The 14,465-nt window shown below is 38.3% G+C and overlaps 1 protein-coding gene across 4 annotated transcripts in view; it reads left to right on the top strand.

Moving 5' to 3' along the window:
- The window catches only part of LRRIQ1 (leucine rich repeats and IQ motif containing 1), a 101,066-nt gene that overhangs the window by 8,230 nt on the left and 78,371 nt on the right, over positions 1-14,465 (top strand). For all 4 annotated transcript variants that reach the window (XM_035127677.3, XM_035127679.3, XM_088651769.1 and 1 more), the window contains 5 exons: positions 371-523; positions 1,649-1,799; positions 7,081-7,274; positions 8,507-8,634; positions 14,324-14,397. In XM_035127677.3, the coding sequence (XP_034983568.3) occupies positions 371-523; positions 1,649-1,799; positions 7,081-7,274; positions 8,507-8,634; positions 14,324-14,397 (700 nt within the window). The remainder of the gene's footprint in view (positions 1-370; positions 524-1,648; positions 1,800-7,080; positions 7,275-8,506; positions 8,635-14,323; positions 14,398-14,465) is intronic.

Genomic DNA, 14,465 nt, shown 5'->3' on the forward strand with positions numbered 1-14,465 from the left:
GATGCAAAGGGTTGGGTGGGGACTATGGCAGTATTGTGCAGTTAGGCAACCTGATCACAACCTTCCAAGAGACTTTACACCTCTTACACAGCCTGCAGAGTAGTGAATGCGCAAAACGAGAGTTACAGTAGCGTAGAACAATTGTTGAATTGTTGGCACAAAGAAGTATATCTTTCCATTGTGGTGTGTTGAATGTCATGAATTGTTTTCTACCCCCACCCCCTGATATGATTTTGGATTTTTCCAAACTTTTTTGCTGGCAGCTAGAAACAATATTTCGGATGGTATGAAATCACAGTTTATATAATGCATTGCAAATATATTTCAAATGTTGCAAGAGTATATACTTTTTCTTATTGCATGTGTCTAGGTGACCACAGTTACCTTTCAAGATTTGCCGGGCTGCAGCCTCTCCACGTTGTCACAGTGTTCAAAGCTACAATTTTTGAGTCTCAGACGTTGTGGATTGCTTTCTTTGGAAGGACTCAGCAACTGCAAAGATCTAAAATACATAGATGCAGAGGTACTATGTATTTTTTAGTCTATGCTGAAGTGGAAATTATTTCAAAATGTGCTGTTACACATCCACTCCATATACTATAAGAACGTAAGAGCCCTAGTGGATCAAACCAAAGGTCTAGCTAGTCCAGCATCATATTTTCAAATAGCAACCTTCATATGGATATTGAAGTCACCCAGGACTGTTGTCCTGCAGTCATCTAGCATCTTGCTAGTGACCAGCCTGGTCAGGGAGGCTACTTATCAGCAGGGTGGTGAATACACTGACAGCACCCCAAATCTCTCTATCTAGTCTAACACAGATGCAGCGCCTCTAAGCTCCTCCCCAAATCAATAGGTTTTCTGGTAAAAGATGATATTTCTATGGACAATGCCAACACACACACCTTTGACCATCTAGACTGGTCTGGTGCTGTACCAAGAACCCAGATGTGTGCAACTGAATTACCCCATGCCCACTCAGTTTATGCATGTGAGTCGCAGTAATACATGTAAGGTCATCCCCTTCAAGGTCAAATCAGGGATGAACATAATTTAATTACAGACTGGCCTGGCATTAAGTAATAGCACCAACAAACAGAGGGCTTAGTTGCTAGGCCCATCAACAACTGCTGGAGGAGCTGAAAAGGGCCAAACATCTAGACCTCCACCCCAGGTGGTAGTCAGTTCCTCCATTCAGATTAAATATTCTCTTGCCTACAATGAATGGAATTGAAGCAGTATCACTGTAACTGCCTGCCAAAGGCTCATCCAGACACATCTTAACACCTCCACCCAATAACCCTATGTACAGCACAAAGTTTAGGGCCACAGATGATAAACTAAAGCTCACAAGTAAGTGTTTCCCATGTGGTAGGCAGAAGATAGTAATCCCATAACTACACTCCTTTGCCTCTCACCCAGGGGAACCTACGAAAACCTCCCTCCCTCCCAATTCAGCCTGGCTCGAACTGAATTTTGTACCAGGATCGGAGGCAAGAGCTGCAATCCTAAATACTTACCTGGCAATAAATTGCATTCAATTTATTGAGCATTATGAGTAGACATGAATAGGATTGTACTGTTAATTCTTTTTAGTTCATCCAAAAAATGAAATAAAACTTGAAATATTGTTTTTTTTTGTTTACAGGGAAACAATATTAAGGGGATTAATTGTGAGAATCTAGAAAATCTCTGCATTCTAATTCTGAACAAAAATGACATTTCATCCCTTCATGGTTTATATGGCTGCACTAATCTCTGGAATCTTGAACTTTCCTACAATAAAATCACTCGAATTGGTAAGGGGCTGACTATTTCCATTGATAAATAGTACTGCAACCATTAGTAGGTAAATAAATTTTCTTAATAAGATATTTTTATATGATTAACAATAAACTCCTCTGTTAATTGGTTTGGGTTAGTAGCCTCTGTGGTCTCCTCTTTTTAAAAATATGGTGGTTGTCTCAGCACTGAGAGTCAGGTCAGAGGTGGGCAGTCTTGTAGTTCCTAATTACACTTCAGTACAAGTAAACAACTTTCATTTACCAGGGAAAGTAAATAGGTGCCTATTTGCATATTCCCTGGTGCACTCAGTGTCTGTGGTGGAGAGCAGATTTTATATAAATGGCCAGTCTTGCTGATTAACTTGTTTCAAGGTAAAGTAAACAAGAAAGCTCACAGGAATTTGCGGATACAGTTGAAGGAAGACCTGTCTTCCATTTGGCGCACTGTTGATCCTAATGTCTGCTCTCCTCCTTCACTCTCAGTGCATCTCATGCAGGGCTGTCTTAAGCACCTCTGGCGCCCTGGCGCGTGGTGCGATGGATCCCTCCAGCGCCCCCCCGCCCCGTTTCCCAGTGCGGCGGGTGTGCGCTGCTGCACAGCGGGCGGATGCAGCTGTGCGGCGGAGCGGCCGGCGGGCAGGTGCAGCGCCCCCCTAGCGGGCCGGCGCCGTGGCGCCCTGCGCCACCCAGCCTGGCCATAGGGCCGGCCCTGATCTCATGCTGCAATCTGCTTGGTTGTCTCATAGATTTCAATTCGAGCATTTGAGAATATTTTGCTCTTGTTTTCATAGTTTCACCCAGGGTTCCTTTTGTTGCTCAGGCTAGACAAAGAAACAGAATCCAGGCTGTAGTGTACATGAGTATGGTTAGTAAAATAAGGTATACATCTGATTTGTGGTTCATTTAATGAAGTAACATATTAGGAAACTGGTTTTCAAAACCTGAGGATTCAACTGATGAATCAACAGTGAAACATGCACTTGGCTGAATAAAAGCAAAAACTGTCTTGGCTATCTTACTGTGGTAAAAAATAAAAGTAGCCCCAAAAAGCCCCATGAGCAAATAAGATGTCTGCACATAATAAACAAAGGGGAGTATGAACCAAAGAATGACATTATAATTTATTTTATATTTCCAAAACTGTTGCTATTAGTCTCCTGTTATGCAAAATAGTGTCAAGGTAGCTGAATGAATGCTTCTTTCCAGTAAAGCCTCTTTAAATGATGTCATACCAAAGTTTCTGCACACACACCCCAAAAAAGTTACAACATTGAAAGTGAAAGGTTAAGAAACTATTTTACTTCTAGTATATAAATCTTGTATATAAATATTAATTTCAATGTGAACATTTATAATGTCAATGCACCCAATCCAGTTGGTTATGTTTTAGATTGCTAAATTTTCTATATTAAAGTGACAGATTTCTTAGGCACAAGCTTCTGCTTGGAATAGTGACTGTTGGTGTTCATTAAATCTCAAAGATCAGTAATCCAAGGTAAACCAACAAGGTGGACTGATTGGTAGCAGAAATGCTGGAATCTGTGTTCAATCTGTCTTCGGTGCCAGTAGTACTGTAAAGGATTACTTGTTTCAGATGGATTTCCTGAGGTAGAATATCAGAAAGATTAATGTGAGAGTGACATAATATGAATTGATGAGTCTTGGATATGAAGACTACAGGGCCAATGGGGCAAAAGCCTCCTGTCCTGTCTGTATATACAATGAAAGCACTGTGCTTACCCATAAATGAGATGAGTTTGAATGAGAAAGTAGATGTTCAAGAAAACCACTTGGAGCCTGCTTTTCTGTCCTCATCAACTGCTTGGGGGAGGTCTGGTTTGTAAGCTGCATTTCATGTTACACAATCACATATTGATAGGTTTTTTTTAATCACCTTATGGAATTACACAAAGATAGGCTTGTGTTTTTAAAGAGTTTCCCCTCCTTTTCCATCTTTGAGTCCTGTAGAGTTTCCCTGGGTAGATTTGGAAGTTGCAGTGCAACAACCCCACCCCAGTCCTTATTACATTCCGTTCAAATGATTCTGTGGCTGTTTCTTTAAAATGAGGCTTAAATTGCTGTCACTTACCTGGTAGTAAGTTCCTTGAATATAGTAGGACTTCCTTTTGCGTAAATATGCAGTGAATTGCACTGTCTGTACTGTATATAACATTTTCGTCCTTAGTGCCCCTTTTGTTTTCCACATTATGTAAAACTAAATGCAGATAGAGTACATAGTTTAAACTCAGTTGATAAAATAAGGTTGTTGTGTTTTTTTAAAGTATTGCATTATATGAATACTGACTGTTGATTTATCAGAATAATTTAAACTAGTTTCGGATTTACAAATATGCCTTTATTTGGATATATTCTGATTTTTTGTTACTCTTCCTCCGTCTTCATGATTGTATAATAATTTGAAAACTAACAAAAATAAACTAAAAAGAAAGAAAGTCTAGGTTATTGGTAATTTTGACATCAGAAACATATTCCGTTTGGAACCAGCTTTAGTTAGTAAATATGAAGCTTTGTTACCTTCCGAGTTATGCAGAACCCTTAAAACAAAGCATCACATATTATTGTACCAATGGAGACAACCTATTAAAGAAGTTGTGGGCTTTACTAGATTTAATAACATCTTAACAAATCAAAGGTAGCTCAAAGATAATCTCAGGGTCAATCCCCACATTGGCCAAAGGATTCCTGCATGGCGTGGGGTAGATGATCCACATGGTCCTTTCCAACCCTACAGGGGATCAGAAACAGAAAGGTATGCTATTTTATTTTTTTGAAGTGTTAGTAATTCCACACCTTCTTCAGTACCTGCCAACCATGCCCCTAACCATGCCTCCCAAAAAGACCAGGCCAAACTACACATGACACAAAATGTATACTGTACCGTAATTGGGAAACTTGTCAGATGCTCTTTTTTAAATTAATAGCAGCCAAGGAGCCCGTGGGAAGGAAATGTTTAACTCTCCCCTCCCCACTGTTACTTTTGACACACATACACCAATTATTAGCCCTATCACATCACTGTGATGTGATTACTAATAGCACATGGGAGTGGGTGGGGAAGCATTGCTACCACTTACCAGGACAGTGGTGTAGCAGGAGAACCAAATCCAATATTTCCTTTGGTGTGCCCACACAGTCCTAATGCTTTCCACCCCCCTGTATCACCTGACACCATTCCAATAAACAGCAGCAACCCCAATATTAGGATGGTAGTAGAGCACCACCACAACAGCCACTCCTGATGAAATATTTACCGGTAGTTTAACCCTTACAATGCGATTTGGGTGATCCCAAAATTTATTTTTAAAATTAACAGATAATGCACCAAGCAAGAGTTCAACCTGTTATTAGATATACTGTTATTATCAGTCCGCTGCTTTATGCCAGCAGGAGGGGATGATAACTGGACTTTCCTAAGGAAAAAAATTAATCCAAAGTGACAAGTCTAAATAACTCTCTTATATTCCATAAATCCACTAGGTGGTGCAGGTTAGCTTTCCAAATTATTTAACAACAGATTCCAAACCGCTGACTTGCAATGTTGCATTTAAATTTAGAAGTATATTTGAAATTATTTTTTAGTAATTGAGGAATGGTACCCAAATCCATCCTAGTGGAAATATATTTTAACTAGTAGTCTGATTCTTAGTTTTAAAAAATCTGAGAAAACTTAGTTAATGTAATGCAGAACTTGTGACATTTTAGCAATACAGTCTTATGGGTATCTGTTGAATTCAATGCAATTTACTTTCAAGTAAGTAAGTAAAGGATTGGTACTCAGTGCAGAGGCATTTGGTTATAGATAGTAGGATATTTTCTGCTGATTGCTATATTAATATTAGAAGTATTTTTTCATGTCAGCAGAAATATTTGTCGGTATTTTAAACTGAGATTCAAGGCATAGTTCCTGGTTTGAAACTTGGACCTCAGTCCAAATAAGCTTTCAGTAAACTTTTCATCCTTGCAATTCCCAGAGCTGATGAGCCTATTTGTAGTTCAAGTTTAAGAACATCTTGTGACTTGGCAGTAGAAACAGCTATAGTAAAAGCAAGAAGTCTCCGCTGCACGCAGAGTTCTCTGCTACACATGCAAATTTCTTCATTAGATCATGTCCCTAATTCTAACAAAAAAATAATTTTGAAGAATGGACAATCAAAGTGTTATATGGGACCATATGTTGCAACATTTGTATTAGAGCATATTGCAAGCATGCACTGTGCATTTTCCAGTTCATAAAACAGTTGGAATTCAAATAAGAGAAAGTTTAGCATACTGACTTTTAGTTTCTTTCTCTATCTCCATCAGTGTTTTGCAGACAAAAAAGCAAGCAGCGAGCACATATGCCATGTCACAAAACGTTGTTTTCCTTTCAAAACAAGAAAATCGGGAAAGCATCACTCAACATCACACACCACTTCGTACGTTGTAGCTAGGGTTGCCATACACCCGGAATTTCCCAGACATAGCCAGGATTCGGTCGTTGGAAACAGTGCCCAGGTGGAAATTGCTGAAACGTCCAGGAAAATCTGGATGTATGGCAAGCAATGTTTGCCATAAATAAAAATTTAAATTTTTAAAAATATAAACACACAACAAATATCAATTCAGAATCCAAATACTGAGATTACTCTGAATCTCCTGACTTCCCCCCATCCCTTCCATGTGTCCCAATAAAAATAATTACAACTGCATATCAATATTTGGCTTAGCACTTTTCTTAATGTCACTCCAGCACTAGGCAAAGACCATTCTATTTTATCAGTCCTGATTTTATTTTCATTTTTTGTCATTTGATTGTCATGCGATTGTATGCTGCTCTTGTATAGTTTATTGTTAATATGTCTTTTTATGTAGTCTAGATGTATTTTTGACCATGCAAGCTTCCTTGAGAATTTGTTGAATGGAAATACAACATAAATATTCAGTAAAGAAATAAATCCACTTCCCTTCGAACAGAGAATCTGGGGTGTTTATGAATGGTTTATGAATGCTACATGGTTTTAACAAATGGAGAATAAAATACAAAATGTGCTGATAGGAAGCTATTATTACTTATTACTGATTTCAGAAAGAAGTAAGAGTTTGATAAACAATCATATTATGGACTAGGTATGTCCTTCTCATGCTTAGTAACTATTTAGTATGATGATGGAAACAGAGGCAACATACTCGTTTTTTATGTATATAATATATGCCTGTTGTACTTCTGATTCCGTAAGTCAAAACCAATGTATTTTTCTATTTCAATGCTTTGAAAGATTGTAACTTTACTTTTTAGGTGGATTGGAGTCATTGAAAAATCTTCAACGACTTGTTGTTGATCACAATCAATTGATCAGCACCAAAGGACTATCTCATACTCCTACTCTAGTGTATATAGATTGTTCCTTTAATCATCTTACTCATATTGATGGCATTGAAAATTGTGGCCTTCTTCAAATTCTGAAGTTACAAGGGAATAACCTCAATGAGGTAAAAAACAACAACAACACCCTGGCTGTTATCCAATTAAAGCAGCAATTCTAGGCGTGGGGGAAAGTCTGTGGTAGAGAAATTGTTGTTTTCTAGGCTCATGCCAGGCACCCCGATTTTCTCCTTTCCGCTTTTTCATTTTTCTCTTTCCATTGCTTTAAATGAGAAGAAGAATAGCTGTGCCAATTTTAAGTTTGGTGTAGTTTTTTAAAAAAACTTAAGAAGACCCATTCAGGGATCAGGCCAAAGACACAGTCGTATTCTTACAGTACCCAACCAGATAACTACTGTACATGTTCTTCTGAGGAGAATCTGCTGGATTGTTACTTGGTAGCAATGCAACAGTGAGCTTTCTCCGTGATAGCAGTCACCCCTAAATATACTGTGCACTGTTCCCGAGACATCTCTGGCAGCAGATCTCCTCCACCCATGGATTGCTCTATCCACTTGGTGGAAGGTCTGAAGCACCCAACCACACTTTGCAGGGAGCTTAAGATTGCTTCTTCATATGAGTTTTAGTCTATCTGTTGATTATATTTGCAGATGAGAAAAACCAGTGGTTCTGAATAAAAAGCACACTTTGGGGTTTCTAAAGATGTATTTATGTGCCACAGCATACATTGTTTTACATAATACATTCCTTCATGTTCAATAGAGAAGGTGCAGTGCCTCTTCTAAGATGACACTTGGAGTGTCCCATTCTTATCAATGCATAAGGTTTTGTTTGATCATCCTGAGAGGGAATCACATAGCGTCACCACTTACCTGTTTTATAAGACTTCAAATTTAATCTTATTTCTGAAATAATGTGTTGGGAAAGGAGTGTTGGGCAGATCCACACACACACACATGTGTATGCACATGCATGACACACAGAATCATATCCCCCATTGCTGCTGTTGAATGGTCACTATATACATTATTGAGTATACATTTCAGTTTTTCAAAGGAACGTCACAGACTGAACCTCCTGTCTTTTATTTTGGTCCCATTTATATATATATTTTTCTCTACCTGTGTGTGTAACTTCATCAATTGTTGATTTGCATGCCATTTCCCCACAAAATTATGCTCAAAGTGGTTCACAGCATATTAAATGAACAATAATATTTCAAAAACCTATTAAGAACCTATGTTGCAGTAACTGCAAATAGGGTTGCAGCCTTAGTCGTTTTAGTATGATATGCAGTGTGCTATAATAATATGTTAATATGCTATTGATTTATGCTTAGTTCCCCAGCCTGGAAAATCATGTTTTGCTAAGAGAATTATACTTGGAAGACAACAGCATTTCAACTTTGGGAAAGCTTTCTACATATTGGCTGCCTTTGCTACAGATACTTTTTATCTCACAAAACAGGTAAAACTAATAACATTATATATTTTTGAGGGGGTGGATTATAAAGTTCAGACCCTTTTAAAACTGGAAATACAAGGAATCAAGTCTGGGTCCTTCTACAAACAAAGCATACAGCCCATAGCTGCCAAGTTTTCCCTTTTCTCGCGAGGAAGCCTATTCAGCATAAGGGAAAATCTCTTTAAAAAAGGGATAACTTGGCAGCTATGATACAGCCATGGGCCTTTCATACATATTGAACCCTGTTGTGTGACTTCTCTCTTTCCCCTCCCTTTGCTGCAGTATATTGCAGTCGACAGCTGGTGAAGTGCTTCCTGTTGTGTGGAAGGAAGCACTCTGTCATAATAGCTGAGCGGATATTTGGCTGACATTTCTAGCAGGAAAAGCTTCCCGTACCTCTGCTGTATGTGTCAACATCTTTAACATAAATCGTTTGGGCAAAAGTGAGAATGAAGATGAAGTGGATAGGCATGACAATAAATATAGCTGGAATGGATGACAATATCAGCAGAATGGATGATTAAAGCAGTAAAAAATGTAGTAGTTCAGTAGTTGATATTTGTAGTTTCTTTACCAATGTGGCCATGTTCTAAGCAGCTCCATATGCTTTTGCTATGGCATAAGTGATTGGATGTTCTGTACAGAAGGATTGAATGTAATGAAGTAAGCTGTTGAAAGAAAAGCTGTTCCTTTGCTTTTATCCTGCAGCTGATGCAGTTGTATGATTTCTTCTTAAGAGTGTGCAGTGAGTGTCATTTCCTTTTTGTTGACTGCTGGAAGCCCCTATGAATGTTAGGATTGTGAATCCATATATTCCTTAAGAATAAAGCTCCAGTAGGAAAGTCTAATTTGCAACTAATAGATGATAACAGTCTTCATCTTTAGCTTATAATAGGAATAATTAATTTTTGAAGGTATACATGGATGCCTAATAAAGTTTTAGCAGATGAAATACTGGTAGGTGACTCATAATATTTTTTAAAGCATTGCACACATTAAAAATTTGAACAGTATGTTTATCTGGATAACCGCCCCTGTTAAAAGAATGAAGTACATTATATCTGCATGATGTGAGAAGAACACATTTTCATATTTTAAAGCTGTCCTCATTTATCTGTGCCTTAAGTCCATATCAGGGGAAAAGATGGGATAAAAATATATAATAACAATACTAATATTTCCGTATGTACCATATATTTATTCAGCAGAATACCTTCCCCCTTTTCAAAGTAATTGTCCATTAAGTTTTATAAGTTGTATCATGTAGGAATTTCCGTGCTTAAGAGAGCAATAGCACCCCTCTCCTGTTCTTTCGTTCTTGGGCTTTCAAAACTTTCCCCTACCCTTCTATTTCAGCACCAACCATGGTTAGCTCAGGAGAGGCAGCTTTAAAATAAGCATTTGAAACCTGATTCTAACTATGATTTCAAACTCTGTTTCATCTAATGCTGAAAAGAGGAATAATTAGAAGAGGGACCAAGGAGCATATGAGGTTGAGAAGGGAAGGAAGTGTGCAAGTCTGAGGGGTCCTCCAGATCTCTGAACCATTGTTAAGAGATTGGGGAGCATTCTTCTTCTTTTGTGATCATTCATAGCCGAGAAAGATTGCCTTTCATGACCACAGTTTTAACAGTGAGTCCATAAGTGACCGTGGAGGCCAATTCTGGATCCACACGTCCTTCCACAGCGGGGACATAGGTTTCTGGGGAGGAGTTGATCACGGTGAGGTTTTCCAAATTTGCCTTCCTCTTAGCATGTATCTCCCTTTCGTCCTGAGTTTGAGCATCTTCAAAGCCCATGACACCTTTGGTAAAGGCTGTTCTCCAATTGGAGCACTTGCAGGCCAGTGTTTCCCAGTTGTTGGTGTTTATACTACTTTTTTTTCAGATTTGCCTTGAGAGAGTCTTTAAACCTCTTTTGTTGACCACCAGCATTACGCTTTCCATTTTTAAGTTCGGAATAGAATAGGCCTAGTTGCTCTGGAAGACGATAATCAGGCATCCACAAAACATGGGCATTGCAACAAAGTTGATGTTGAAGAATCATTGCTTTGGCATTGGTAATCTTTGCTTCTTCCAGTACACTGGCATTAGTTCACCTGCCTTCCCAAGTGATGTGTAAAAATTTTCAGAGACACCGTTGATGGAATCTTTCGAGGAGTTGGAGATGGTGTTTATAAGTGGTCCATCTCTGAACCATCTACCATACTTTTCCAGCCCCCGTATATAATACACTCCCTATATTGGGGGACTCAAATTTCAGGAAATTGCCAAAAGTTGTTGAGCTTTTTGGGGGTAGGATTGGAGTTGTTGAGCTTTTGGGGGAGGTGCCGTAAATCCCTAACCCGACGGTTACAATCGCTCTCACTGCTCACTGAAAATAGTTCGTGTATGCCTGATAGCCAACAGCGAAAGTAAATAGCAATCACTATTGCCACAGTGGTAGCCAATCCTCAGCAGCCCTTGATGCAGCAACGAATCACATACCCATTTACTGCAGACAATCTGCAGCTCGCGGCTGCAACCAGTCACTCATCACTCCTACCCACTACCCATGTATAAGATGCCCCCAGTTTTCAAAACTTATTTTAGAGTAAAAAAACAAACCTTGTATTCTACACAGAAAAGTACAGTACATATACAAACATATATACAGATACATATACAAACAAAATAAGCCATATCATAGAATTGTAAAGTTGCAAGAGAGCCCAAGGGTCATCTAGTCAAACCCCCTGCAATGCATGAACAACAGCTAAAGAATCCCTGACAGATGTTCATCCAATCTCTGCTTTAAAATATCCAATGGAGAGTCTACCACCTTCCAAGGTAGTCCGTTCCACTGTCGAACAGCTCTAGCACTATTGAGTGTTCCAGCTTGTCAACACTCTTCTTAAACTGTGGTGCCCAGAACTGGGCACTGTATTCCAGATGTGGTCTGACCAATGTAGAATAGAGTTGTACCATTACTTCCCTTGATCTGGACACTATTGTTGTTGTTGTTGTTGTTACTGATTTATTTTTCAGCTTCTAAACAACTGTCTCGATGTGATTTATGCATCAGATAATTAAAAACAGTTTAAAAACACAAGCTATAGCAAATGATTAAAACAAGACTAAACCCTAACAAAGTAGACATACATGTGAAAGACCCATTTATCCAGCTGGGAAAGTCTGACAGTACAAAAATGTCTCCAGTTGTTTCCAGAAAATGCAGATAGTGGGCACCTGTTGTATACAGTAAGGCTATTTCACAGAACAGGGGAAACCATAATAAAAGTCCTGCTCTGAGTTACTGTGGAGTTGGCTTCTGAAATCTTTGGAAGTTGCAGAAGAAAGTCCCCTGCAGACCACAGCAATCTATTGGTTGTATATGGGATAAGATGGTCTCTCAAGTAACCTGGCCTGAGCTTCATAGTGCCTTATATTTTAGTACCCACACCTTGAACTTGGCCTGACAACAGATTGGCAGCTAGTGCAAATCCCCCAAGCAGGGTGTTATAAACTGGTGGTAGTTTGCCCCCATAAGCAACCTAGCTGCTACATTCTGCACCAGCTGCAACCTCTGGATCACTCCTAAGACTTGCCTCTTTTAAGTACCATTGATTGTTTAAGAAATATACAGTGGAATCCTATATATGTTTACTCAAAAATAAGACCCATTGAGTTTAACGGGACATATTCCCAAGTAAGTGGGCATGGGATCACAGCCTCAAACATATGTTTAAACTTCTCCTAGAATTTTTACTTAATTGCCTTTGATTTGTCTGAATCATGACCCAAACAAATATTTTACAAGATGCACTTTGTAATGATCAAGTATCATTTTATTTTATTACCGGTACTTTTTATCAGTATGAAGTGTTGCCTTTTTCTTTTAACACTTGTGCATCTTTAATTCAGCAAAAGTTGCTATTTTATTTTGAAAAATAAACAAGATAATACAGAAGAAAAGTCTGTGAGCATCCATAAAAAACTATCTGCATTGCAGAGAAGAGCAATAAATGGATTTTGACAAAATGTGTATTTAGTGTACATATTTTGGAGTATACACTTCAGCACTTTGCTGCTTCTCCTCCCCAACCCCCACTACCACATGCATTTAACTTTCAAGTTTGTTTCAGTTTTGCTTTCTTCATATAAGTCTCCCAGACTGTCTTTGTCCTGCCTTTGCGACTATTTGTCTTTAAATGATACCAGAAAAAGGAAGCTATTGGACTTTTAAAAAAATATCTTTTACTTCTGTGTCGTCTTTGTAATTTATATCCTTTTAATGCCCAGGGCTAGTGGGACAAGGTCAAGTGGTATTAAGTTTTCTGTAATGTCCTTTGTCTTTCTGGTTTGAATTTTCTAAAAAGAAAAAGGAAAAAAAAGACAAAGACCGCCAGTGAAAAGGAAGCTATAGAATGACAGACTGGAAAAAAAGGATTTGCCTTGTATAGTACAGGACAAGAATTTTAGATCTGAATGGCAAGTAAGACATCCAGTTCTCAAAATTATGACACCCTAAATGCCATCATTAACAAGCAACATAAGATGTATTACATACAGAGTTCTTCTACATCTATGATTTTACTGTGTGCTCTGTTCTCAGTCTGTCAGAGCATTTCAAAAGTTAGCAGTATACTGGACAGAGATTTGGTGGGGTTTCCAATTCAGAGTAGATTCATTAAAGTTAAAGGACATGACTATATTTGTCAACTCTGCGTTCCGGAAAATGTTTAGCTGTTGCTTTGACCCATTACTGTGAAACTTCCACCTAAAATTGCAAAGCTGCCTACTTACAGCCTTCAATTCTAAATACCATGGTCAATAATGCTCCTTCTGTTAGTATAACAAGAAAGCCTTTCTCTCATGCAATAATGAGACAAATAGAAGAAAGGCAATATGTACCTTTTTTTTTAAATGGAATAACATCTTGGAAATTTAATGGCTGCAAGGTTATGTTGTCATGCATTTAAGAACCTTTTGCATGGGAAGCAGTTTCTGAGAACTTCAGGTGTCGCTTGAGTTAAATATACTATAAAACAAACAGATGGTGCAAGGCGCAATATGTCTACAATTACAAATCTCTTTGGGTAGAGTTCTTTCTTTTTAATACCAAGCTTTCTTTAAGGCAGTAAATAACTGTATGAGTAGGTTCAGAGTATCTCTAAGCTACAAAGGTGGTTGTTGTTGCTTTTATATTTAGCTGTGGGGTGGAGGAAGGAATCTTAAGAAAAAAGTATGAATAGGTGTGCCAAATAGATTGCATATAATCAATGTATGCATCATTTATTTCTCATTCTAATAATTAAGATAAGAGTGCAGTATCTCCACTGCACTGATTGGAAGAGATCACCTTTGTTCTGTCCCAAAAGTAGCATCCACTAAAGGGGATTATGTGGAAACTAAGCCTTCCACAGAATTGCTTGTTCTTCTCTAAGGAAGGTCATTTCATTAGTTTTGAAAACCATAGTTCTTATGGTATTTCCTGAAGCCTGATCAATGTTATCCGTTATTACATGGAAAACTGTTACAATTTCCTTCTAGCACCTTGGATAGCTAACAGGCAGTTTGCTACCAAATGATACAAAAAATATTTGGGTTTTGAAGGTATAGTTCTGCAATACCTGTTCCATCTTTTTCACTCCCATGGTTAAGATAGTTTTTGCATTGACTTTCTATTAAAATGTTGGTTGTTTTTCTTTCAGTTTGACTGAACTTGCACCTCTTTTTTCGTGTGTGTCTTTGGAAAAGCTAGATATCAGTAACAACTGCTTATTAGGTGAGTTTAAAAGATAAATGGGAGGGACATTTGTTGTCATGAGTTTCAGATGCTGCATTGTAAAATAT

The sequence above is a fragment of the Zootoca vivipara genome, chromosome 9 (assembly GCF_965207765.1).
Source record: "Zootoca vivipara chromosome 9, rZooViv2.hap1.1, whole genome shotgun sequence".
NCBI lineage: Eukaryota > Metazoa > Chordata > Lepidosauria > Squamata > Lacertidae > Zootoca > Zootoca vivipara.